This window comes from Aegilops tauschii, chromosome 2, assembly GCF_002575655.3.
Source record: "Aegilops tauschii subsp. strangulata cultivar AL8/78 chromosome 2, Aet v6.0, whole genome shotgun sequence".
In the NCBI taxonomy this organism is placed as follows: Eukaryota; Viridiplantae; Streptophyta; class Magnoliopsida; order Poales; family Poaceae; genus Aegilops; species Aegilops tauschii.
Window position 1 is genome coordinate 30,062,551 of NC_053036.3, and position 23,315 is coordinate 30,085,865.

General features: G+C 45.2%; 3 protein-coding genes across 4 annotated transcripts; all 3 read right to left on the bottom strand.

The window, feature by feature from the left end:
• Positions 1-6,626: 6,626 nt before the first annotated feature.
• LOC120974882 (uncharacterized) lies at positions 6,627-9,151 on the bottom strand. Of its 2 annotated transcripts, none has more exons than XM_040401430.3 (7): positions 8,814-9,151; positions 8,428-8,683; positions 8,195-8,236; positions 7,906-8,070; positions 7,637-7,817; positions 7,248-7,433; positions 6,627-7,132 (listed from the first exon to the last, which is right to left on the bottom strand). In XM_040401430.3, the coding sequence occupies exons 1-5, from the start codon at positions 8,891-8,893 to the stop codon at positions 7,659-7,661; spliced, it is 702 nt and encodes a 233-aa protein (XP_040257364.1). In that variant the 5' UTR covers positions 8,894-9,151; the 3' UTR covers positions 6,627-7,132; positions 7,248-7,433; positions 7,637-7,658. The 2 variants fall into 2 exon arrangements, with proteins under 2 accessions (XP_040257364.1, XP_040257366.1); XM_040401432.3 differs by having other exon boundaries at positions 8,428-8,739.
• A 268-nt stretch (positions 9,152-9,419) lies between these two features.
• Positions 9,420-15,934, bottom strand: LOC109767624 (THO complex subunit 4C). The gene is made up of 7 exons (XM_020326366.4): positions 15,749-15,934; positions 14,065-14,277; positions 13,120-13,254; positions 12,960-13,028; positions 11,064-11,254; positions 10,388-10,435; positions 9,420-9,937 (listed from the first exon to the last, which is right to left on the bottom strand). Exons 2-7 carry the CDS (start codon positions 14,218-14,220, stop codon positions 9,691-9,693), a joined length of 846 nt encoding a protein of 281 aa, XP_020181955.1. The 5' UTR covers positions 14,221-14,277; positions 15,749-15,934; the 3' UTR covers positions 9,420-9,690.
• Positions 15,935-21,270: 5,336 nt separating this feature from the next.
• On the bottom strand, positions 21,271-22,433 carry LOC109767620 (F-box protein At3g07870-like). The gene is made up of 2 exons (XM_020326362.1): positions 21,670-22,433; positions 21,271-21,283 (listed from the first exon to the last, which is right to left on the bottom strand). The coding sequence occupies exons 1-2, from the start codon at positions 22,431-22,433 to the stop codon at positions 21,271-21,273; spliced, it is 777 nt and encodes a 258-aa protein (XP_020181951.1).
• Positions 22,434-23,315: the final 882 nt, after the last annotated feature.

The window sequence follows — 23,315 nt, forward strand, 5'->3', positions numbered from 1 at the left end:
TTGGCACCAAGGTACTGAAACTATGTAAAATTATAACCCCCACAGTATCCAATACAAGATAATATCAAGGTAGCAAACTATATTATTGGAACTAGGTTAAACTAGAGTATAACGGAATAGACCTGCATCCACAGTTATTTTCAGAGGTACACCCACAGTTTTCAAACACAAGGATTATGTCCATTTGTGGGCTACACATGACAAATATGTGGATCTATATAGATGTACTGTTTATTACAAATGAACATATTTAGTAAATAGTACATCTATATAGATCCACATATTTGTTTTTTTCAGGAACACAAATGAACATATTTAGTAACGGAATTTTACAGGTATGCAGTCACATCCATATATATGTACATGTGGGATTCGTTTTCTAAGCTTTCTGAAACTTTGAAAAAATATATTTATTTTTATTCTGAAAATTTCAGACTCCAAGTGACCCAGGAGCCAAAACACCTCCACTTGAGTTATCAAGCTAACATAAGCAGAACCCACAACAGGGCAGTCAGTCCCACACGCGAAACAAACTGAATAAATAGCTCGCAGTCGCTGCGAGATTTAAAGAAACGCAACAAGAATGACAATGATTCAAGAGAAATTAGTAATACTAACAAAATCCGCAGAGTCCTCATCAACACAGTGAACCCAAATGGTCTGCAAATAAGCACAAAGGGAAACAAATTAATGCTGAATCGAGAGTAATTGGTGCACAACTTATAAGATACTAATAATACAAGATCATGCACGGACGGCAAGGTAAGGCAATCAATCAAGTTGGAGACTGACAAAACCTCAATGCCGGTGTAGTCGCTGCCGATGTCATAGAGGTATCCCGAGTCAATGGCGAAGATTGCAAAGCCTGATGGCGTCTCGAAGAGTACCTTCATGCGCTCCGGGATGTACTTGACTTGAAGACTCTCGTCCTCGACAAGGTGATCCAATTCCGAGATGTCGTATCCCGGATATTGCTTCGCAAGGGCTATGCGCGGGTCTATCCATGGATCCATCTCCTCTCCTACGCGCACCTGCACCAAAGAGAAGTGAGGGGAAGAAAGGAAATTAATGGATCGAGGATTTACATGTTATAAGCTGTAAACTACAAAACTTGAATGGAACCAGATCGATCTAGGGTTTAAAGGGGGTGGCCTCTTTGCAGTGGCGGACCTACAAACAAATTGCTGGGTGGGCCAAGCAAAAGAAGAACAGACACAAAGATAGAATTCTGAATCATTTACATTAATCAGTATCTTCTGTTCCCATTGGTCACAAGATCAAGTGAGTAGATATAAACCATAGTTTTAAATAACGCGCTAAGCCTCTTATCGGCAGAGGGCGCTATTTAAAATGTTTGTTAATGTGCGGAGTTATGCTACCAAATTGGTAATAATGGGATGAACAGACGAAGACTGAAGTGAAATTTAGGGGTGGGAGATTGGGAATGATTCAAAGATTTTTTTTACTTATGCAGCTTGCAGGGATTTAGTGGAATTCACAAAAGGAGCTCATTTGCCTGTTGCCTGGGCTGGCTCGCCAATGCCACTGCTAGCTGCGTGTGATTCCGATCCATTGCCGCGTGAGACCGTGCTGCTGTCCGGCCGTGGGCGACGGTTGATGTGTGCCGGCGGGCGGCGGGCGGCGGGCGGCAGGTAGCTGTGTGACGGTCAGCAGATCGACGTTGTGGGCGCTCGATCGGCTGCGTGCTCATGTCCAGCGGTGTGGGCTGGGCCTATGCATAACCTTTTTTTTTCTTTGTATACAGCGCTGGGAGGCCACGGCCCAGTTCGGTCTTGTGATTTCCCCTAAAAATACAAAACAAATCGAAAACATTAACGCCCACCCGTGTGGCAACATTGCAACTCGCCCACACGCCTGGATCACCGTCCAGTTAAGTTTGCACGAATCTTAACACACCGAGGCAATTTTCGCGTGCCACGTAGGACAAGGCCGGTGTGTGGGCGTTGGAGAGGTCGCCCACACGCGCCCAGCACGCGGTTGCCAGCTGCGTTGTGTGGGCGAACTAGTTTCTGCCCACACAACCATCACCTAGTCCACGCGCGTGTGGGTGAACTGCTTTTCGCCCACAGGACAGTCGTATGTTGCTGGATGGCAACTGCAGCTGCGCGTACATAGCAACTAGATAAACACACATGGCAACTATGATTCGTTTGCTAGACGGCAACTGCAGTTGCGCGTACGTGGCAATCAGATAAACATACATGGCAACTGTGATTAACCACACGTGGCAATTAGGTAAACACACATGACAACTTTTTTTGACCATATGTGGCAAGTAGTTAATCACACACGATATTATGGTTTGATTACACGCGGCAACTATCATAAATTAGACATGGCAACTATAGTTAACCAAAACAGAGAGAGTTGACATGCTTTTACAACCATATTTGCCATCCGGGATAACTATATCTGCCATCCCGAATGGCAACTAAATCGTCATCTCGCGAGTACCTAATGTAGCTGTGCCAGAACATGTGGGCATATTTGCTTCGTGCCACACGCACAGGGTGGGGATGAGTAGTACTTGTTGAACTTGTGGCACGAAGTAGCTGCGCCCACACGTGTGGGCAATTCTACTGTTTGCTCACACAGCCCGTGTGGGCTGCCCACTGCTCATGCCACACAAGGTGTGTGGGGAAGGCCTATTATGCCACATGTGTGGTGGATATCGGCGTCCAAACAAATTTGTTTTTTTAGTGCTAAAAAATCATTTTTTGTATTTTGCCCTTCCCTCTCGCGTCGGCCCCGTGGGCGAACCCTAGCTGCCGGCCTCTTCTTCCCTTCCACTCCCCCACCGCTGCCGGCACGTGCCGTCGGGCGAAGCCTGCCCTGGTGGCGTTGGCGGCGGCGGCAAGCATCTTCTCCCTCTTCTCGGATCTGGGCGATGACATGGGACGACCTTGATGTATGGAGGCGCCGTGCTCGTGTGGGGCCGGCGGTGTGGCAGCTGGCGTGTGTGACAGAGGCATGCGACGGCGGCATGGGCGCGAGCTCGCTGTGTGGTGGTTGCGCGTGGGCTATCGTTGGAGGTTGCGTGCAGCGTGGGCTGGGCTCGATCTGGATGCGATCTGGACGCCTGCAAAACCTCTCTAATTTACCTTCGGTTTGCAGGAAACGGATATCTGGACCTGTCCGCGTACTGATCGGTACCGCATTGTCTAGACGGCTTAGTGATCGGACGTTGGAGATGCCCTTACCAGCTACTGCAGTTACACTTCTCTTTAAAACTGACTCTCTGTGTGTGTGTGCTGTCTAGGTTGTACTACTGTTTACCGAACTAGAAATGACACTTCCCTGTATTGATCGAGACTTGAGAAAAATCCCAATCGACTTGAAATTGAATTAGCAAAACCGTTACACTTATTCACTTGGGTAATTCTTTTTCCGACAGATACAACAAATGGCGTTGCTCTTGGTTTCTGCACAGTAGCCGATTGGTCGAGTTTGCATCTTTAAATGGGTTTGAGTTACATGTGCAGTTGTGGGTTCTAGAGGTCGAAGCGACAACGAGAGAGCACAAATGGAGCCGTTGGTACATCGTGAGAAGGGACGCACCATCGTGGAGCTGGCAGCTCACAAGGCCACACTTTGCTCACAGCCAGTACCTCCTCACAGAGGAATTGGCTGATGGTTGCGGAGTGGCACGTAATAATGTTGTGTACAAACACAAGCTGAACAGCGATAGCGGCATGGTGGAGAACAATGAGACGAGTCCGGGAGCAAGAGTCCTCACTATAAAAGATGCCTTATTCAACCATTGTCAGACGTTTGCCTACGTGGAGACCACGGAGCCGCTGAGTGTTTACAAGTGTTGTTCTTAAAGGTAGCACAATCAGTATTGTGTGCACATACGATTTTTGTCACTTCAAAATGCTAAGATTTTCTACAGTACACTCAAATCGATATATGTATCGTTGATTTTTGTGGATTCTTATCGTCAGCTAATTATTTGATTGGGTCAGATATAACCAAATATTCTAGATTGACAAGTGTTGTTGTCTTTCAGATTATATCTATGTTCATGCTTGAAGTAGAAGGGTGGGCTAATTGGCGGGCAACCACACACTTTGCCCCGCCCAGTGAGTTGCAGACACAATAGATGCCATTTGAAGAATGTTTTGTTAACCTTGGTCTGCTCGTATGAAGTGTGGTTTATCTTTGAGCAATCTGCTATTGGTTTTTAGCAAAGTTGCATGGTCCAGTACATACCTTTGGCTCAACTACGACCTATGTCTGATTCCTTGCTGTTTGAGTTATATGAGACACAATAGATAGGATGAATTCATGATAATGCTTAGAATCAAGAAGATGGTTGTTGATGATATTGATTGCTGCATGTATTTCTAGCTAAGGTGCATACTACATTTTTTTTCTGATGGTACAGATTGCTTTACCAGATTTACGAGTGGTTTGTTGCACGTGACTTGTCTTCATATATCTGCTAGATGCAGTTCGAGTCTGGAAGCACAATCTGGATGCATCATTGCACTCTGCACTAGGAGTTTCTTTTTTAGCTTATACAAGGTTGGTTGGTAAAAGGTAGCTTGGGCTATGTCTTTTATAGCTTGTACTCCCTCCGTCTCAAAATAAGTGACTCAACTTTGCACAAACTTTAGTACAAAGTTGTACTAAGCTTGAGACACTTATTTTGGGACGGAGGGAGTACAAGGTTGGTCCTGGCAGGTTGTTGAGATCACAAAGGGAAGCAAGGTGAAATATGAGCTTGACAAGAAAACTGGACTGATTAAGGTATGTGTTCTGTCTGTAAAATCCTTGCAAACAGATGATGCTAAGCTAGCTAGGTTAAATTTCCTGAAGAACTTGAGGCATAGTTGACCTACTCCCATGTGTTTTGCTGATATGCTTCTTGGTCGTGGTAGGATTGTCCCGTGTGGTGGTGAGGATGGCGAGAAAAGAAATCTTTGCTGGAGATGGTGCAGCTTGGAGCTCTAGGCGTAGTCTGGTGCTTTCCTTTATATTTTGATTGTCACATGTGAATGGGACGCTGTTCTGGATGGGTACTCGTTTTGCTGGGTGCTCATTTTGTATCCAACAAATGTCTCTTTGAACGCAATGTCATGCTTGTCTATGGGAGATGAGAGGTGCATTTTGGAATCTGCGGAACCATGCTTTGTCGTGGGATGGTCTGAATTTCAAACAATGTGATGTTTGTTTTTTGAATCGGAACCAGAATATTAGTATGATCTTTGTTTTTATCCAATGTATGAACTGATAGATCATCATCCTTTGGGTTTTGCTTTCTAAATACTGAAGAGATAATCATCCTGGTGTTTGGTAAAATCTTTCCGCATGGATGTAGTGTCATGATGAAAAAGGCCGTTGTGTTAATTTTCATATATAGCCACAGACGTACTGGTATGCCAAGAATATTTTTGGTAATACCAAATAGATTGTTGAATGAATGCCGTTTTCCGTTTGAGGTAAAGCCATTCGGCTATCTTTATTCGGCCTGAAAAATTGTTACATAGTTTACAAGGAACTACTGAAATGTGAATCCATCTAGTATGCTAATGAAATCGGCTTATGATGCACTGGAGCCCCTTGGAGAGCAAAAGACTACAATACTCAGGCTACAGTTTTTTTTAATATATATTCTAGATCTTCCCTTTTCATGATTTTTGGGAAGCACGCTATTTAAAAACTCACCGAGCATGCTAAATTTAATTCTCATCAACCTCCCAACATCAATAAAACAAAGGAAGCTATACCGGTTTTCAATGACTGCTTGAAATAATAAATTAGCTTATTAAGGTAACATGCCAGTTGGTCCACCACTATTGTGAAACAGCTGTCTCACGACTTCACAAGCGTGGGTCAATGCTACCGGCCAGGGTCATTATTAAACCCACTAGGGATGCCCGCCGGCCATCCATCAAGGGTTTGGCTTGCGCCATGTCAGTGATCCGTGGCCTTCTCGTTCTCTTGGTCATGCCGTCTTCTTCTTTTAAGACCTCTCTATATATGCTAGAAAGAGTCATTCATCCGCGTGCGGGGAGCGCGTGCGACTTAGGAATTGGGACTTGGCGGCGATGGCCAGGAGAGAAGGCGAGGGAGGGCGAGCAGAGCAAGCAGGGCAGGCCTATTAGATGGCCGACGATCGAGCAGCAGTAGAGGAGGCGGTGGACGTACGTCAGAGGGAGAGGAGCCCATGGAGCATGATTGTCTCGTTGGCGGCGAGCCTGCCTGACATTGACGAACGCTGATGAGGAGCCCCGCCGCGGCGAGGTGCGGAGGAAGAGCCGCCAGAGGGAGGTTTGCTCCACTCGCTCGATCGTGAGCCCGCGATATTAGATGGCGACGTCGGCACACGGCCGGGCGTCGACCCAACAAGTGATATCTCCGGTGCGCGGACGCAGGCGGCATCGGAGGGAGTTGCAGTTGCCGGGAGGAGAGACTTGGAGAAGACGAGAGAGAGAGATTGGGCCGGGTCCCTGTTGGTTGCATGCCCAAGAAAAAAGAAGGCTAAGGAAACGATGGTCGCAGAGGTGGATTGCGGCTCCGAACAACACAGCTAGCGCCTCTGAGATGGTACGTCGATGGTGCGATCAATCTTGCTCGCTCGCAGTCGCAGCCGTCTTACAAAAAGAAACCAAGGACGATTGACGAACCCTGGCCGGGCTCCTAGGTCTGCGCTTGGCAACTAGCACTCGATCGGATTGTTATCAAAAGAAAAGAAAAAAAAAACCTAGCTAGCACTCCGGATACAACCGCTGATCGATCGAAATCACAAGAGCCAATTTGAAGTGCGAATTCTTGCCAGGATTGAAGCCGAGGGCAGAGCATGGAAGATGGCCGGGATCATCAAGGGCGATGTGTCCTTTTGGGGTAGTGCCAGGGCGGGCGAGAGCGAGATTGTAACTTAGAGGAGTATCGCCGTGGAGTGGGCTGGCATAGCCGTCGAGTTGGATTCATGTAATATGTAACGCCAAATGCGGAAGGGCTCTTTCCCCATTCTCCCTCTTTAATAGAAAGTATGCACGCTCGTGCACATTCGAGAAAATATTTCCCGCATAGTGGCCCTGTCGATCTCGTCCCCGTATTTGCCTACCCCCTCAAGCATCTTCTTCCTCTCGTCCTCGGTGAACATCTGCGATTGAGGGGAAATTAAGCGCGTGCATGCAGTTTGATCAGTTCCTGACATGTAAAGTCTGTTAAATACACTAAATGAGATTATTCAGCATCAGTCAACGAGGTTTACGTACGCTTTTAGGCGTGGGTACAGATTCTCCAATCAACTTTATCAGAGCTGTCGCGTGCGTCACGGTGTCCCAATGGTCCGTCTTGAGGCCAGATATCTTTTCAAGGTGTCACATTATCAAGCTTGTGCATGTTGTCGCGGTAGTTCCTGTTGGTATGATGGAAGCCAGTAGAGCCATCTCTCCATCGATCTGGGCAGATAAAATAGGCATATATACTATTAATCGGAACACATATATGGGTTAATCAGTTCAACAGAAAAACTTATATTTTCGGACCAAAAAATTCTAGTATATACTGATGAGGTTTCAGTTGAAATATCATGGACTACAACACTACCACGAAAGACATACAGAAGCATAAGTTTTTTTTTTAACTAAAGCAGTGGACTCACCATTTCAGGCTTGATGTCAGGGTTAATGTAATAATGCAGGTAGGCAAGTAATTTCCGGCTGTGGTACTTGCGGTCCTGCTCTCCGAACTCCGATTCGATCTTCGGGCACAAGATCATACAGCAGGTTCTGCAGGCCCCACATCAGCTCCTCCGCGGCTTCATCGCACCTACAGGGAATTCCCTGTGTATGACCACACACAATAATATTGGAGTTGCCATCAGGATTTTGCACACTTGCACAAGCAACAAGGAAAAGCATCGATACTAACCAGATTGCTTTCAATAGCTTCTTTGTATTTAGATTCGCCGACAAGTAGTATGTGCCCAGGATCACACTCTTTCTTGATAAGCTTGGTAAGGCTGCTATCAATGCCATCGGGGCGGATGGCGGTGGATTTGTTGTCGAGCTTGAGGAATCCCTTTCGCCAGAGAAACTGACAAAAGGATTCCCAGATAAGTAAGAGGAGGTTAAAGGGCGCATGAAAGGAGACATAGTGAGCTCTGCACACGCAAAAAAAAAAACTGAATAAGCAGCAGTTCGTTAGTGATGATACCGACAAAGTCTGCGGAGTCCTTGTTGCCGCAGTGAACCCAGATGGTCTGCAAATCAGCACGCACGAAACAAGATCAATGCTGAATCGAGAGGAATAATTAGCTATGATGATCAAATAATGACACTTGGTAATGTTTTCCATGCAAGTTAGGAGCACAGAACGTCGTAAGAGCAAAGTAATGTTGGATGAACAAGGGGCGAAGCGATTAATTAATGAGTGGAGGAGGTGGGAGGAGACCTGGATGCCGGTGTAGTCGATGTTGATGTCGTAGAGGTAGCCGGAGTCGATGGCGAAGCCGGAGGGCGTCTCGAAGAGCGCCTTGATGTCCTCCGGGATGTACTTGACAGTAAGGTTGTCGTTGTCGAGGACGTGCGCCAGTAGCTCCATGATGTACCCCGGATACTCCTTTGCTAGGGCTTCCAGCCGCTCTGCCGATGACTTCATCTCCGTCCCCATCTCCTCTCCTGCGCGCGCTTCGAAGTGAAGAGAAGAACTTTATCGATCGATCGGTCGAGGATTTGAGGGAGATGAGAACAGAACCAGATCAATCTAGGGATTAGAAAAAAAAATTGAAAAATGTCTAGGGTTTGGAAATGGAAGAGCAGATCGCCCTAGGGCTTTACCTCTGGGGAAGTTGCGCTGATGGCGGAAACAAAAGCAGGCCACGTTCTCTCAAAAGAGAGAAGAAAGAAACAGGCCACATTTTTTGTTTTGTTTCTTAGGGAGAAACAGGCCACATTTTGTTGAGCGATGCGGTGGGTCTCGCAAATGGGCTGGCCCGTGTGTTACTAGTTTTTCATTATTAGGTTCTCCTGAAAAAAATTCTCAAAAAAAAGGTTCTCCTGAAAAATAAATGTTTCACTCCTCACAACCAAAATCGGAATATGTTACCGCTGTCGTTGCTTAATGTTTTTATCCCACTTTAACAGCTGAACCTTGTAACATACCCGTGCGTGCGCGCCTGTTCAAAAAAAATTCTGCTAAGCAATCTTTACTGCTGGTTCAACATGGGAAGAAAACCACAATCTTTACTCATTTGTACTACCCCTCCATAATAAAATGCAAGGCATTTTTTAAGCAATATGCAAAACCAAAAAAAAAAACCTTGTATTTTGGTACAGAGGTGCTCACCGACATGGCAGAATAAGAACCGTCGTCAGGCTGACTAATTTGCAGCCACAGCGAAATAGAGAACCACTGCGCCACAAAGGAACGTCAAAGACGACATCTGGGCCACAAACTAGCCAAATTTGCAAAAGCCGGCATGCAATCGGTTGCAAGACGCAAAATACCATCGCTAGCTCGTTTGTTTCTTCTACTTTACACGACAATCTCCAGGGCAACAACATCTAAGAGCTTGCAAATTAAGAAGAGGCTGAGTTGGTTTTGGAAACCAGAGCAGACAGATACATGGTGATCTGCTCCCAGTCTGATACATCCCATCCATCATGAGATAAATCTTGCACCCAACAGATAGCACAGCCACCGACTTGGCCGCAATCAGTCGGTCTTCATTGCCTCCGCATGATAGGATTCCAGGTCTTTGTCCAGGTCATCTGCGCTTTTCTCTGCCCCCTTCCTGCCCCGACCGCGGCCCCGGCCCCGGCCCCGGAACTGACCGCGCCCCCTGCCTCGGCCCTGGAACTGGGCCTGTGACGGAGCATAGCCCCTGCCTCCGCCTCGTCCCGCTTGGAAAGCACCGCGTCCAGCTTGGAATGCACCACGATTCAACCTGGTGGTGGGATTACTGGAACGGCAGATTGAGAGTGAGAAAAATTAAAAAGACAAAACCAAACACAACAATTCCTGCCTGTTCCGAGGGCATCAACTCAAAGAAACAGCATGACTAAAATAGATATATACATCTGAAATAGCAATTTGTCCTATGGCACGGGCAACATGGCTGCTTCGTGCTAGAAATTTAGTAGCATGCATCTGTTACCAGTTATCACTCTCACATCTGAACCTTTTGTGTCATGTTTTTCCTTGAAAGAAAGAAAATGCTCACCAATCACAGTTGATCACGCAAGTTGAGAGCAGAATGTGTCAAAAAAAATTCATTTATAGGTCCTAGTATTGCTGGTAATAACCAGTTAACAATACAAACAACGACACAAGGATAAACTACACAAGCCAAATAATTGCTAGTAACGGACTGAATTGCCACATTAAAAGTCAAAATCATTAGAAGCTTTACCTCAAAGGCCTAGTGCTGGAACCACCACCACGCCGACCCGTTTCAGGCCTGAAATGTAACATTTGTTTAGATACAACAAAATAGTGTGGATATATGACCACATACACACACCAAAAATACTGCTAACTAAAAGAATATGTAAAAACACAGTTAGCAGCCGTTTGGAATGCAGGAGTTTAACAGGAAACAGTTCAAGTCCGACAGGATTCAATAAAAAAGCTCATATTCCAAACAGGCTCTTACAACTTGGATCTGCTTACTGGCAAATGATTTGCACTTGTGGTAATCAAACTTCAGTAAATTTGACAACTACATGACTAAAATGCAGAAGTTGCTGATCAGACAAATAGAAGATGGCAGATTAGCATGAAATTGGCTGACAAACAAAAAAAGGAGAGGGGGGTTTCCACTGTGGGCAAGCAATTAGTGTTAAAAACATTGGACAAAGAAACAATGCATTGGCATAGGCTGAGGCAGAGCGGTGATCCAGCTGATGTTTTAAGTTACATACTAGAAGAGAAAACCAGCAAAAGTTCAGGCAACATAAGAACATCACTGAACTCGTCAAAGCAAAATATCCAACACGTCCATCAAACACACTTCTGGTGGCAGATGTAGAACATTGAAAAAAAATCATGAATGGTGTGAAGTAGGCAAATTTGAAATTTTCACTCACGTCATAACAACCGTTCTCGTAGCTCTACCATTAGATGCCCCGACAACATTTATACGAGGTGTCATAGACAAACCCAGGTCACTTCCAATAACCTCAATCTTCATAGATTTTCCATCAAGCAGAACATTATTATAACGTTTCAATGCAGCAATTGCATCACTCCTCCTTGTAAACACCACCTCCGCTGTGCCCTTCAAAAAATTAAAAATAAAATAGTGAGTACAAAGAGTTTCTAGATAAATAATAAATACAAACGAGTATTCAAGTAAACTTAATCTAAGACTATAAACTTATTGTCTTCACTAGCTAAAAAGATAATGTATAGGCATGCACTCAACCATTTTTTGCACCCAAGGTAAAAATATGAGAAGAAACTAGCTCAATACTAGACCTGTATTTCCTCTTCTATCGGTAAGCTAGATGCTTCACAAACCACCGGTACTTAAGTCACCCTCGTTAAGAGACGCGTACCAATACAATTGATGTCCCTCTGTTTGGTTGGGGGTAATTAGAGCTAGGGAATGAGAATTGAAGGGGTACGAGACTTTAAATCTATTGTTTGGTTGGAGGGATTGGGAATTCATAAGGGAATAGTCATGGGACTTGAGACTCCAACTCCCACAGCCTGTTTGGTAAACACTTAGGCAGGGGAATGGGAGTTTGCACAAGGGTGTTTATGAAGGGATTAGTCATGGGAAGTAGATTTTTACTCCCATTCCCTTGTTTGGTATATGATGGGAATTAGCGTGGGATAAAACTCTGCTCACGAATTAACAGGGTACCCCCTGGGAAGAAATAGGTGGGAATTGGCTTCCTCAACTCCCATTCCCCTTCCTACTTAAACTCCCATTCCCTCTAATCAAACAGTGGACTTTTAATCTCCTCACCCCTCAACTCCCATTCCCCATCTCGAATTCCCCCGAACCAAACACGCTGCCACCGTTTTATTAACAGGGGAGGGGGTGGGAGTTGGGAGGGAATTGTTTTAGCGAGTCAATCTTAGCCGTTCATCATAACTTATGTTAACTTCGTTTGTCTAGTCCCTCACCAATTCCCACAAACCAAACAAGGGAATACAATTTGTCCTCAGTTCTCACACATAATTCCTATCGTGCGCCAAACAGAGGATTGGGAATAAAATTACTCATCCCATGTCTAATCTCAATACAACTCCCTACTCTAAACTCCCATTCCCCTTCCCTAATATTGCCAAACACGCAGTTAGATCCAGTTCTACCCAAATTTCTTTGGTTCACCCCAACATTACCCACTTGTTTGACTTGCCCTTTCCTTATCCAAATGATACCAAATGCAAGATAACAGATTTTCTAACAAGTTGTCATCGCTAACATATAATTAAGCTGTGAATATATATTCATCTAGAGCAAACAGAAACTGCTGAAGGGACAACGCGAAAAGGTTTCAATATCCTCTGAAAGCAATTCAACATATACGTATCATTTTTACTCTCCATATAGTATTAAAAATGATGAACTTTTCATTCAAGGTGAAGTAAAAAAGTAAGGGGCTGTTTGGTTTGAGACTAAGTTTGCCTAAGGTTGCCACACCTAAGGTTAGGCAAGTTTGACCAACTTGAGTGGGTGTTTGGTTCAAGCCACATCTTAGGCAAGCCACACTAGGGTCCCACATCACATACACTCAAAAAGTGTGGCAAGATTCCCTTAGGCTTGCCAATTTGTGGCTCTCATTTTGAAGAACTAACCTTAGGCAAGTGTGACTATTATATGGCAAAGTGTGGCATGGTTAGGCCTAGAACCAAACAGCCCCTAAGTCACTTTGAGTTTTCATATAGAACATATGATGCATAAACATTTCTTAAAAGGCATGCTAAATATGCTCAATACTTAAAGCTGAAATGCCAAAAGAGTTACGAACATTTTGGCGACCATAACCATCAAAGTGAACAGCAAAGCGTTTCAAATGACCAACTTCTGAAAACAGCTCCTGAAAGGCAAATTAAAAATAGGTTAGTGTAATAGTTAATATATAGCAATCTAGGACTGGTAAATTCAGGCTGTCTACTTGTTTCACCAACCTTTATATCCTCATTGGAAACACGATAGTCCAAGTTTGAAATGTACAATTTTGTACCAGTTTCGATTCCACTAGCCGCCATACTATCACTAAATAGATCAGGTCTCCAGGTCATGTCTTTGGTTCTGCTAAAAGACTGAAAAATGCCAAATGACCAGCATGTGAGGAAACATGTCTGTCATAGAAGAATGCCACCTCAAACTTTTGAGATGATCATGATAACTATTAGGAACCACTTGGAATATGCATCAACCATTGTGTAGCAACAGGCTACTGAAGAACAGCCAAGCTATGAAATACTGCATAAAGCTAATGATTGAGAGGAAAGAGTTCCAACAATATCACATATATCGAAAGCCAAATATATAAATGGCTTAAAGCTCTTTCCTCAGGAGACAGTCCAGAAGCACACCACTGGAGTACAGTCCAGAACTGTCTGAGGAGCAGCACATTGCAGTTCCAAAAACCATTAGTGTCTCATGTACCATACACATTGAATCATGGAACTCCATAAAGTTTCAAACATAGCAACAAGATCAGCGGAGACTCTTGCTTCAGTGCCACATTAACCAGACACATAAAATTGCAAGGACTGCATGAATTTTCTTTTTCATGTATTTCCCCCTCCATGTGTTTGATGAACAGGTGGTATCCTTCAAAGTTTCCGTTAGATGTATTCATCAGTTACTTCTGTCACCCATAAATGAAAGCTTGGCGGTGCTCTACCCAACAAAGTATTCATCAGAATACCAAAGTTACTTCTGCCCCTCCACATGATCAATGAGATGCTCTAGCCAACAAAGGCCCCATTAATGGTAAACAACACTGTTACTACTGCTCCTCCATATAAAGATCTCAGGGATGTTCTCCACTCGCATCATTCAGTTTTCTACTTTATTCAGGAATCTGACCATGAACAAAAATGAAGTGACAGGTTTGGCCTTGCCTTAGCAATAATGCGTGCAGATGGTCGAGCGTTAATCCCAAGTGGTCCTCGAGGAGGAAGCCCTGATCTCCCACGCATGGCATATCCACCTCGTCCTCCTCCTCCTTGAAAACGCTCACTACCCCTATCTCCACCTCTTCTTGCATAAAATGACATCCTGAGTTGTTTCAGTCTACAGCAGATAAGACAAGTCTTGAACAATACAATGACAATCTGCAAAACAGATAATAGCTTCAAGAGTTAGAGATGAACATTGCATATAATCCAAACCCATAAGAAACTAAACAAGCATGTAAGTTGTGACAGATGATGAGTTTATAATGCTGCCAACTGTAAGGGCAAAAATTGCAGATAACATGCCTGCTCCATTACAATACATCCATATGTATACATAAATAACAAAAGTAAAACTTAACAAGCAGCAAATGCAAATAAAAAAAAAGGACAACAAGCAGCAAATGCAAATAAGAGAAGGCAAACAAGTAGCAAATGCAGTTATTAAAACAAGAATAAAGAAAGCGTTGGGCGTTAATTTTGCATTTTGCCACCGCCTAGTGCTTATCTCGCCTAAGTGCACGCCTACACGATTAAGCGCTAGGCATTTTGTTGTCGCCAAGCACCTAGGCACACTTAAGCGCACGCCTAGGAGCATTTTTTTTATACTGATAAAAAAAGAACGACCTGCATCAAAAGGATTATACTAATCGTAATAAATACTTCGGTAGAAAGATCCAATCCAAAGAAATCTCCAGAGTGTGGTGCCAATCATAAACAAATGATAGCCAACCTGACACTATCAAGACAATGCACTAATGAATTACTCATGCATCTTAGTATCTTTACTAATAATACTATTCCAATGTTTACAGAGGACAACATTTGTTTACAGAGGGAGTATACTGTTTACAACTTACTACAACATTAAATCTGGTAGGATTTTTAAGCCCTCACAGATTTCTGTAGGCAGGGTTGGATCACACTGTGCATAAGCATTGCTTGTAAAGAACTTGTGAGCCAGATAATTCCCCGTTCAGGACACACTATTTGGGAATCACCAATTTTTAGTGTCCAGGAAAAGCGAATTCAACCCACCAACACGTGTCTGAATCAACATGAACCAGGAGGTTGTAAACAAACGCCTTAGATCCTAACCCTCACTCTAGGGTTCCGGTGTCAGTGTCCGTGTCCGGGTGAGTGGGCATGGGTTTGTAACTGATCTAATAAATTATCAATGAAGAAATAAGTTATATGTGTCCTCCTCTCTTTCATCTTCCTCCCAAATCTCCTCTCTTCTGACCCCTGCTGTTCTTCGCCAGATCCGCTACACCTAACCCAATCAAATCATAGGCTAGGTCATGACATACATCTATCCCCTCCTATCTGCATCTATAATTTAACCCACGAGCGCACGGGCATAAGCGCTTGCTGCGGCCCAGTGGCAGGCTGCTGCACAGCCCAGCAAGATACGAATTGTAACCTAAATCCCCTCACTCCCTCGCCCGGCAAGGCTCGAACTGTCAATCCCAGCGGACACTGCCCGACTAAAGCGGATCGAACAAGGAAACAACACGAGCACCGGGTGCGTCGAGCTACGCTGGAATCAAAACCCTAGCTAGACCCTCGTCCAGTGGCGGCGGACGGAAGAAAATTAGAGGTTGCGCGGACGGGTATGGCCTGGACGCACCTGCGCTGCCGCCGCCTTCCCGCCGACGCTTCTGCCGCACCTGCGCTGCTGCCGCCGTCGCCGTCGCCGTCAACCGTCGCCGCTGCTGCCTGGCGGCGCTGGCTGTCTCTTGGGGAGTCGGGAGGAATTGGTCTCTCGTCAGCTCCAGGCTCTCAGGCTAGCGTGAGGACTTACTTGGTCCAGTCCAGGTCCAGCCACGGTCAGCTCACGGCCCAAATAACATTGGCCTACCAGGCCCTTCGTGCCACGGTGCAACCCATTTACCGGGGATGGTTTTCTTCGAAGAGTCTCGAAAAAAACCTAATTATTAAGGGTACCTGATCCTAGAAAAACTAATTAAGGGCATATTGTGCAAAGGTCATTGGCTTCTTTCTCGGTAGTTTTTGATGTGCTGGCTCCTTCGAGAGGTATTCATCGAGGAAATTAGAGAAGTTCTGAACTTGTATTGCGATGCCTCGGGTCAAAGAGTAAATTTGGAGATCTTCTGTGTTCTTTAGCAAGGGTTGTCCCAATGACTTGAAGGCTGAAGTGAAGAAGTTTTAGAGGTACAATAAGAAGCACTTTTATAAGAAAGGAATCCCTCGATATGCCTACGGAGGTGCGAATGTCGACGAAAGAGGTATTCAAGTATGTGAAGGGTTGATTGTCGAAAAGAATGCAAGGGTGGATTAAACCATTTTACAGAAGAAAAAAATAGGAAAAAACTAAGACGGGGAAGTATTATCCAAAGACTACACAACCCCCCATGGTTGAAGAAAACCTCTGTGCTCGTAAGATTTAGCTAGTTAGACACCATGGAAAATAGGTCTCTATCACCCGATACCTGCATAATAGACCAAGTATGGAGCCAGTATGTACATGCATGAATAACCTACACAAGATCGAGTTGAAACCACATCATTTCTGGAAAGCCAATGACTCCAACATAAGGATGCCCCCGACGAATATATGTGAATGGAATTTTTATCAATACGTACCCCTCAACTAGTTTCCAATCATATTATGCGCTCCACCGGACTGTTGGACGTTTTAAGATATATGGACTATGGACCGTACCACACAAGTATGCTTACATTCAAAGAATGTGTGTTTAATGGACTCGTTATGAGGACAAAAGGCATAACACTTACTACCTTCCTAGTTACAACGTGTGAGCATATGAGCAGCGGAAAGTAAAGCATGGAATTTGCAAGAAAGTAAAGGGATGGGATTGGAGTGTGCAAACGCAATTGGAGTCTCGGAGTTTTTTATCCGTGGTTCCGATAGGTGGTGCTATCGTACATCCACGTTGATGGAGACTTCAACCCACGAAGGGTAACGGCTACGCGAGTCCACGAAGGGCTCCACCCACGAAGGGTCCACGAAGAAGCAACCTTGTCTATCCCACCATGGTCGTCGCCCACGAAGGACTTGCCTCACTAGGGTAGATCTTCACGAAGTAGGCGATCTCCTTGCCCGTACAAACTCCTTGGTTCAACTCCACAATCTTGACGGAGGCTCCCAAGTGACACCTAACTAATCTAGGAGACACCACTCTCCAAAAGGTAATAGATGGTGTGTTGATGATGAACTCCTTGCTCTTGTGCTTCAAATGATAGTCTCCCCAACACTCAACTCTCTCTCACGGATTTGGATTTGGTGGAAAGATGATTTGAGCGGAAAGCAACTTGGGGAAGGCTAGAGATCAAGATTTATGTGGTTGGAATGGAATGTCTTGGTCTCAACACATGAGTAGGTGGTTCTCTCTCAGAAAATGAATGCTGGAAGTGTAGGCATGTTCTGATGGCTTTCTCCATGAATGAAGAGAGGGTGGAGGGGTATATATAGCCTTCACACAAAATCTAACCGTTACACATAATTTACCAAACTCGGTGGGACCGAATCAGAAAACTCGGTCGGACCGATTTAGTTCAAAATGTGACCGTTAGGCATTTCGGTGGGACAAATATGATCAACACGGTGGGACCGATGTGCTAGGGTTAGGGTAAAACCTCACCTTGGTTTGACCGATTACACAAACTCGGTGGGACCGATTTTGGTAATAAGCGAAACAGAGAGTTGGTCAAGCAAACTCGGTGGGACCGATTGCAGATCTCGGTGAGACCGAAATTATTGCAATAGGCAACAGAGAGTTTGCAAGCCCATCTCGGTGAGACCAAGATCCCATCGGTGAGACCGAATTGATTAGGGTTTGTGGCAGTGGCCATGTCAACTGAACTCTGTGGCGCCGGATAGATCAAATCGGTGGGGCCAAGTTTGACTTTTGGTTTGGGACAAAAGTGGTTGTGAGAAAGTGGTTGAGGGCTTTGGAGCATATCACTAAGCACTTAGAGCAAGCAAGCCATTAAGCAACACCTCATCCCCTTTTTATAATATTGGCTTTCCTATGGACTCAATGTGATCTTGGATCGCTGAAATAGAAAATGTAGAGTCATGAGCTTTGAGCTTGAGCCAATCCTTTGTCCTTAGCATCTAGAAGGGGTTCCACATCCTCTTGTCCATGCCACTCCACTGTTGAACTTATCTGAAACATACTAGATAGAAGTATTAGTCCAACAAGAAATATGTTGACATTAATTACCAAAATCACCCAGGGAGCACTTGTGCTTTCAATCTCCCCTTTTTGGTAATTGATGACAATATACATCAAAGCTTTAAATAAAGATATAGAGAAAGGCAGGTAAAGCTTTGGAAGGACATGTAACATGCATAGGCTCCCCCTACAAGTATGCATTCATGTAAATATGAATATAAGAGCATGTGAATGCATGATCATGATAGAGCAAGCAATGAGTTACATGTATCTTGGCTATATGCATCAGAGCAAATGGTGTGAATATAGGAAATGTACCTTCATGCTCATGAGTCCTTCTTGCAAACAATATGTACATCAGCAAGAGATCCTCATGCACATGAGTGTGGGGTGGCAGACGCGACTCTGGAAGATGTAATGGAAGTGGAAGTGGTGGTGTACCCTTTGGTAGGGTTCTGGAAGAGGTGATGGCCCAGATCATGAATGGAATAGGAACAATGTCAGAGGGCGAGTCTATAATGGTCAAGGGAGTTAGTGGTGGAACGGAGCGTATGCACATACGGAATCCCATACCCTAATTAGAATGCATCGTCGGAAAAAATAGGAAATATGCGGCGGGTTAGTGATGTTAACATGACAGAGTAGTTCTTTCGGCAAGAAAGATATTGGCGTCAAACTCCAATGTGGATATGGGGGGATGAGCAGAATTTAAAGGGTTCCTGCAGATGAGCCATCTAAGGTGGCAGACATGGTTGGCACTTTTTATGGAAGTACTATGGTAGACCCCTTAGAGCCACCATAAGGAAATAAAAAACAAGAAAAAGGAAAAGGAAAATATGGAGTAGCAATCGACAATACAGTACACAGTGGAACTTTCAAAGGCTCGGCGGCAACCCATGAGGGTGACCGCCGGGAGCAATACACTCTTATCTTGGAACTGTCGGGGCTTCGGGAATGGACCGACAGTTCAAGCTTTGCTGGATGTATAGAGAGATGTGGATCTGGATGTTTTTATCGGAGACTCATTTAGATAGCTATCCGGCTAGATGCTTAAGGCGAAGATTGAAGATGGAACAAAAATTTGTTTGTATTAGTGATGATCAAAGAAAAGGAGGATTGTTGTTGTTGTTGTAGAAAATTAATGCTAAGGTACAACGGTTGGAGTTAGATATACGGGGCTGTTTGGTTGGTGCCCATGCCAGCCCTACCAAAGCGAGGGCTTGCCAAAATTTTGGTGATGGATTTGGCCGCCAGGGATTTGCCCACGGATTGCTGCAGAATCTGAAAGGGTGACCAAATAATTGGCAGGGATCCAGAAAATTGGCTATGATCCAAACACCTACCAACACATCGGTCAACGACCAGATAATTGGCAGGGCAGCTCTGGGCTCCCATCCAAACAGCTAAGAAATGCATGCAAAGGCTAAGGCCACTACTTCTAGATTAACTCCCGGGTGATTGCACACATCTCGCACGTTGAGGAGGGATCTCTGTTGGGACGCAACTGGGGAGAGGAGGTGGGCTTCTCTATTAAGACGCGGTGGGTGAGGGGCACACATGTGGTTTTACCCCTTCTCTATATCTCTTCTCATTTTCCTGGTGGGGCACACACCCATGTAGGATTTTTGTTTTTGTTTTTTTGTTGTAAGTTCCAAAAATTTAAAAGTTCACAAAATTTGAAATTTCAAAATTTCAAGAAATTCAATTTCTAAAGTTTTTTTTTAAGTTTCAAAAATCCTGTAATTTTCCAATATTGTTTCTAAAAGTGCCTGGAACATAAAGTTATGAAAACTAGAAAGCGTCAAAACTGAAAAGTTCATAAAACAAGAAACTGTATATCTTGCATAGTGAATGTTAGTGTGTGAGCATAACTCCGTCTCTGTATCTTCTCCTCTATTCTCTGCCAGTCATTTTTGTAGTAGTGTTGATCTTTGACAACACTAGTATTCATTTGTGTTGTAAGATTGCCTCCATGTGGATTAGATGTTCCTTTTCAGGAGATTTCCTGCTGCCGGTCTTGTTGTATGTCTCCAGAAATCTGACTGGTTTATCTTCGTTCACATCTAACTAGTTCCACATGGATTTGTGTGTTTCAGAGTTCTAAGGAAAGAAGGAGGGTTCCTATGCTTGGAGTTGATTCATGCGGATGCTCTGATTTTTAGAGACATGTAAGTTTCATTTAGTCAAGTATGTTGCTGCAGCTGTAGGATAACTTCGTATTACCGCTTACCTGCGGCCTCTTTCCCTGTGTCGCACTGATGTGGTTCAATTCGATTTGGCAGGACTGTTCCTCACCGTGTATAGATGCTGGCTGCCACCGTGCAGTCAGTCTCGAGGATAAACAAAGTGAGCGCAATGCCCTCCAAGCAAGCAGCAAGCTCAGTCTCCAGTGCGTTATTGCATGTGTACAGGAATCTGCATGAAGAAAAGACGACGACTCCTCTCAAGGATAGTCATATCTGAACCAAATTCATGCTTATTGAATTGAGAGTACTGTAAAAGATCTTGACATTTAAAAGAAGCAAAAAATCTCATGTAGGCAAATACTGGTGCTACGCAAATACTGGTGCTACCTCTAAGACCAACACCTATAAACATCAAGGTTGACCACAAGTGTGGAGTGGAGTGGACTAAGCGTCGAGGTGTAACATGTAAAATGTAATGTCACACCAGTGGAGGGTTCTGTATGCCCTTTCCCTCTCTTTATAAAATGATACGCGTGCTATGCATAATCGAAAAAAAAAAGACCAACATCTATAAACACATAGCGGCTCTGTTGTCTCCACATAGACGAATGTGTGTCTACTAAGGATTATCCTTCCCCAACTTTTCTCATGGATCTCCACCACACCGTTATCGTTGCTCAACTTGTGTTTACTCACGACATCCCTAGTGAGATGGCAGGACATTGGCGATGAGTACGGTGGTATGTCCGACTCCACTATGTACAACCGGCTCCACTTGTGCTCTTTCATTGTCAACGAGTCCTCTAGAACCCAGACCTGCATATGTAACTCAAACAAATTTAAAGATGCAATACTTTCATGTGAACAAATAAATTCAATCGACTGATGCCCACTACTTACACGATAACGAAGGGTGCGGAACTTAAGTGAACAATGTCATTTTCTTTATCTAATGGAAAAAATCAATTACCCAGGTTTTGCTACTTCTTATTCTTAAGCCTCAATCAATTTAGAAAGGATCGGCTTTAGTTTAGTAAATTACTGCTACACGATATACTTTTTCTAAACATAATTTCACTTTTCTGAATTGATTGGGACATAAGTCTACTTATTGGGCATAGACGGATCCTAAGTGTATAATAATTCCGTAAATACATACCGATGATTTTTCAGCCGGTGAGAGAGAATACAGGATCCCCAACCTCCCCCGCACCTTCGTCAGGTGCCATCCGCCAGACCGCGCATCCGGTGGCGACTTGATGAAGCTGAGGCGCTCGCGGTCGAGGTCGAACGCCATGAGCTTCTTTCCATTCTTCGCGGCCCAGTACATGGTGCCGTCCACCCCCACGATGCCGGCGCTGTAATTGCATCTCGGGAGAGAGCCCGTGGCAACGTCCCGCCATGACGACTCCCCCAACGTGAAGACCTTCAACTGCTGCAAGTTTCCTCTCTTAGCGTAGGCGTCCACATGCACGATCTTGTACCGCCCGGCCGTGGGGTGGTACCCGAAGCCGTACGCCTCGTGCCAGCCTACTAAGCAGGTCCTTTCCGGGACGCCGGCGGTTGACGGCAGCGGCGGGATAGACAGCCTCTCGCCGGTGACCGGGTTGACCAGAGTGATGGCGGCGTCGGGCTTCCGCTTGTCGCGGAGGCAGATCAGGCCGTTGCAGGTGCCGACGACCATCGGCATCGTGCCTTCGCGGGGGCCAGGGCGGGCGTTGGCGTCGTTGTTTTTCCAAAGATATCTTCCGGGGCTCCCTGCTGATATTGATGGATCGTCCACGACGACGTACGCGGAGCCCTCGCCGGTGCCGACGAGAAGCTTGGCGCGGCTCTGCATCTCCGCCGTGCGCGTGTCCACGACGTCGCGCCAGTGACGGCAGACCAGGCGGGTCAGCCGCCGGGTGCTCGGAGGGAGCCGCAGGACGATGCTCACGAGCACGTCCGAGGACAATTCCCGTGGCATCCTTACCTTGATCGCCTGCGCTAGTGCTAGCTAGCCAGATGCGAGTTCGGCTCTTGGCTCGGCTGTTGCGATCTCGATCAATCTTTACCTAATAATATCCTCATATCTAGGAGTGGTTGCCAAGCACAGACCTAGGGTTCCTAATAACACGGACAAATTGCAAACGTACGGGTGAACTGTTGGGTTAATTTGTAGCGTTGTTTTTTTGCGAAAAAGGATAAGATATATTATAAAGATTCATCGGAAGTATAAAACACCTCAAACATAATAAAAATTACGTAGAGGTCATGGGCCACCGAACGACCACCGCTGACGCGCCGCTGTCGCCGCTCCTATACCGAGCTGGTTTGACATTGTCCATGATAGCCGGGAAGTTTTCATGCACGTGCCCCTAAGGACCAACGCCCCGGAGCTGCAGTCGTCGCCGTTGAACCGTTGAATCGATCTGAAGAACCTGACATCAAATATTGCCGATGCGAACGCACCGCCCCGAGGAGCTAGCAGAAATCTACGCCGGAGCTTCGTCTAATCCGTCCCAACGGACGAACTTGCGGAGTATCAGAGCCCGGAAGACTGACTCGAAGAAGAAGTGGCGCCATCCGTCCAAGCGCCACCCCTGCGAGGACTAAAACCCTACCTATCTACTAGCCAGATCCGAGGCAACAGAAACTCCATCCGTACCAATCTCGCCATCTCTTCGGTCAATGGTGAATTCAACGCCAAAGACCACAAAATGGCGGCATATAGAAACGTCGTCCTAAGGATGTCAACCCGATCTGAAGGACTCGGATTCCATTATGTCGCTAGAGACAGTGATCAAGCAGCGGATATCCTTGCCCGCACGGGCGCCAAGCGCGACCCTGTTCCTAAAAACACATTTCT

What these genes read in the sequence shown, in the direction of transcription:
- LOC109767624 (XM_020326366.4), bottom strand. Translation starts at nt 14,220, where the DNA reads ATGTCATTTTATGCAAGAAGAGGTGGAGATAGGGGTAGTGAGCGTTTT. An exon ending in ACGAGAACGGTTGTTATGAC is followed by an intron (nt 10,436 to 11,063) that starts GTGAGTGAAAAT and finishes GTTACATTTCAG; the next exon opens with GCCTGAAACGGGTCGGCGTG. An exon ending in TCCAGCACTAGGCCTTTGAG is followed by an intron (nt 9,938 to 10,387) that starts GTAAAGCTTCTA and finishes CTGCCGTTCCAG; the next exon opens with TAATCCCACCACCAGGTTGA.
- LOC120974882 (XM_040401430.3), bottom strand. Translation starts at nt 8,893, where the DNA reads ATGTGGCCTGTTTCTTTCTTCTCTCTTTTGAGAGAACGTGGCCTGCTT. An exon ending in TCGACTACACCGGCATCCAG is followed by an intron (nt 8,237 to 8,427) that starts GTCTCCTCCCAC and finishes GCTGATTTGCAG; the next exon opens with ACCATCTGGGTTCACTGCGG. An exon ending in ACAAGGACTCCGCAGACTTT is followed by an intron (nt 8,071 to 8,194) that starts GTCGGTATCATC and finishes TCCTTTTGTCAG; the next exon opens with TTTCTCTGGCGAAAGGGATT.
- LOC109767620 (XM_020326362.1), bottom strand. Translation starts at nt 22,433, where the DNA reads ATGCCACGGGAATTGTCCTCGGACGTGCTCGTGAGCATCGTCCTGCGG.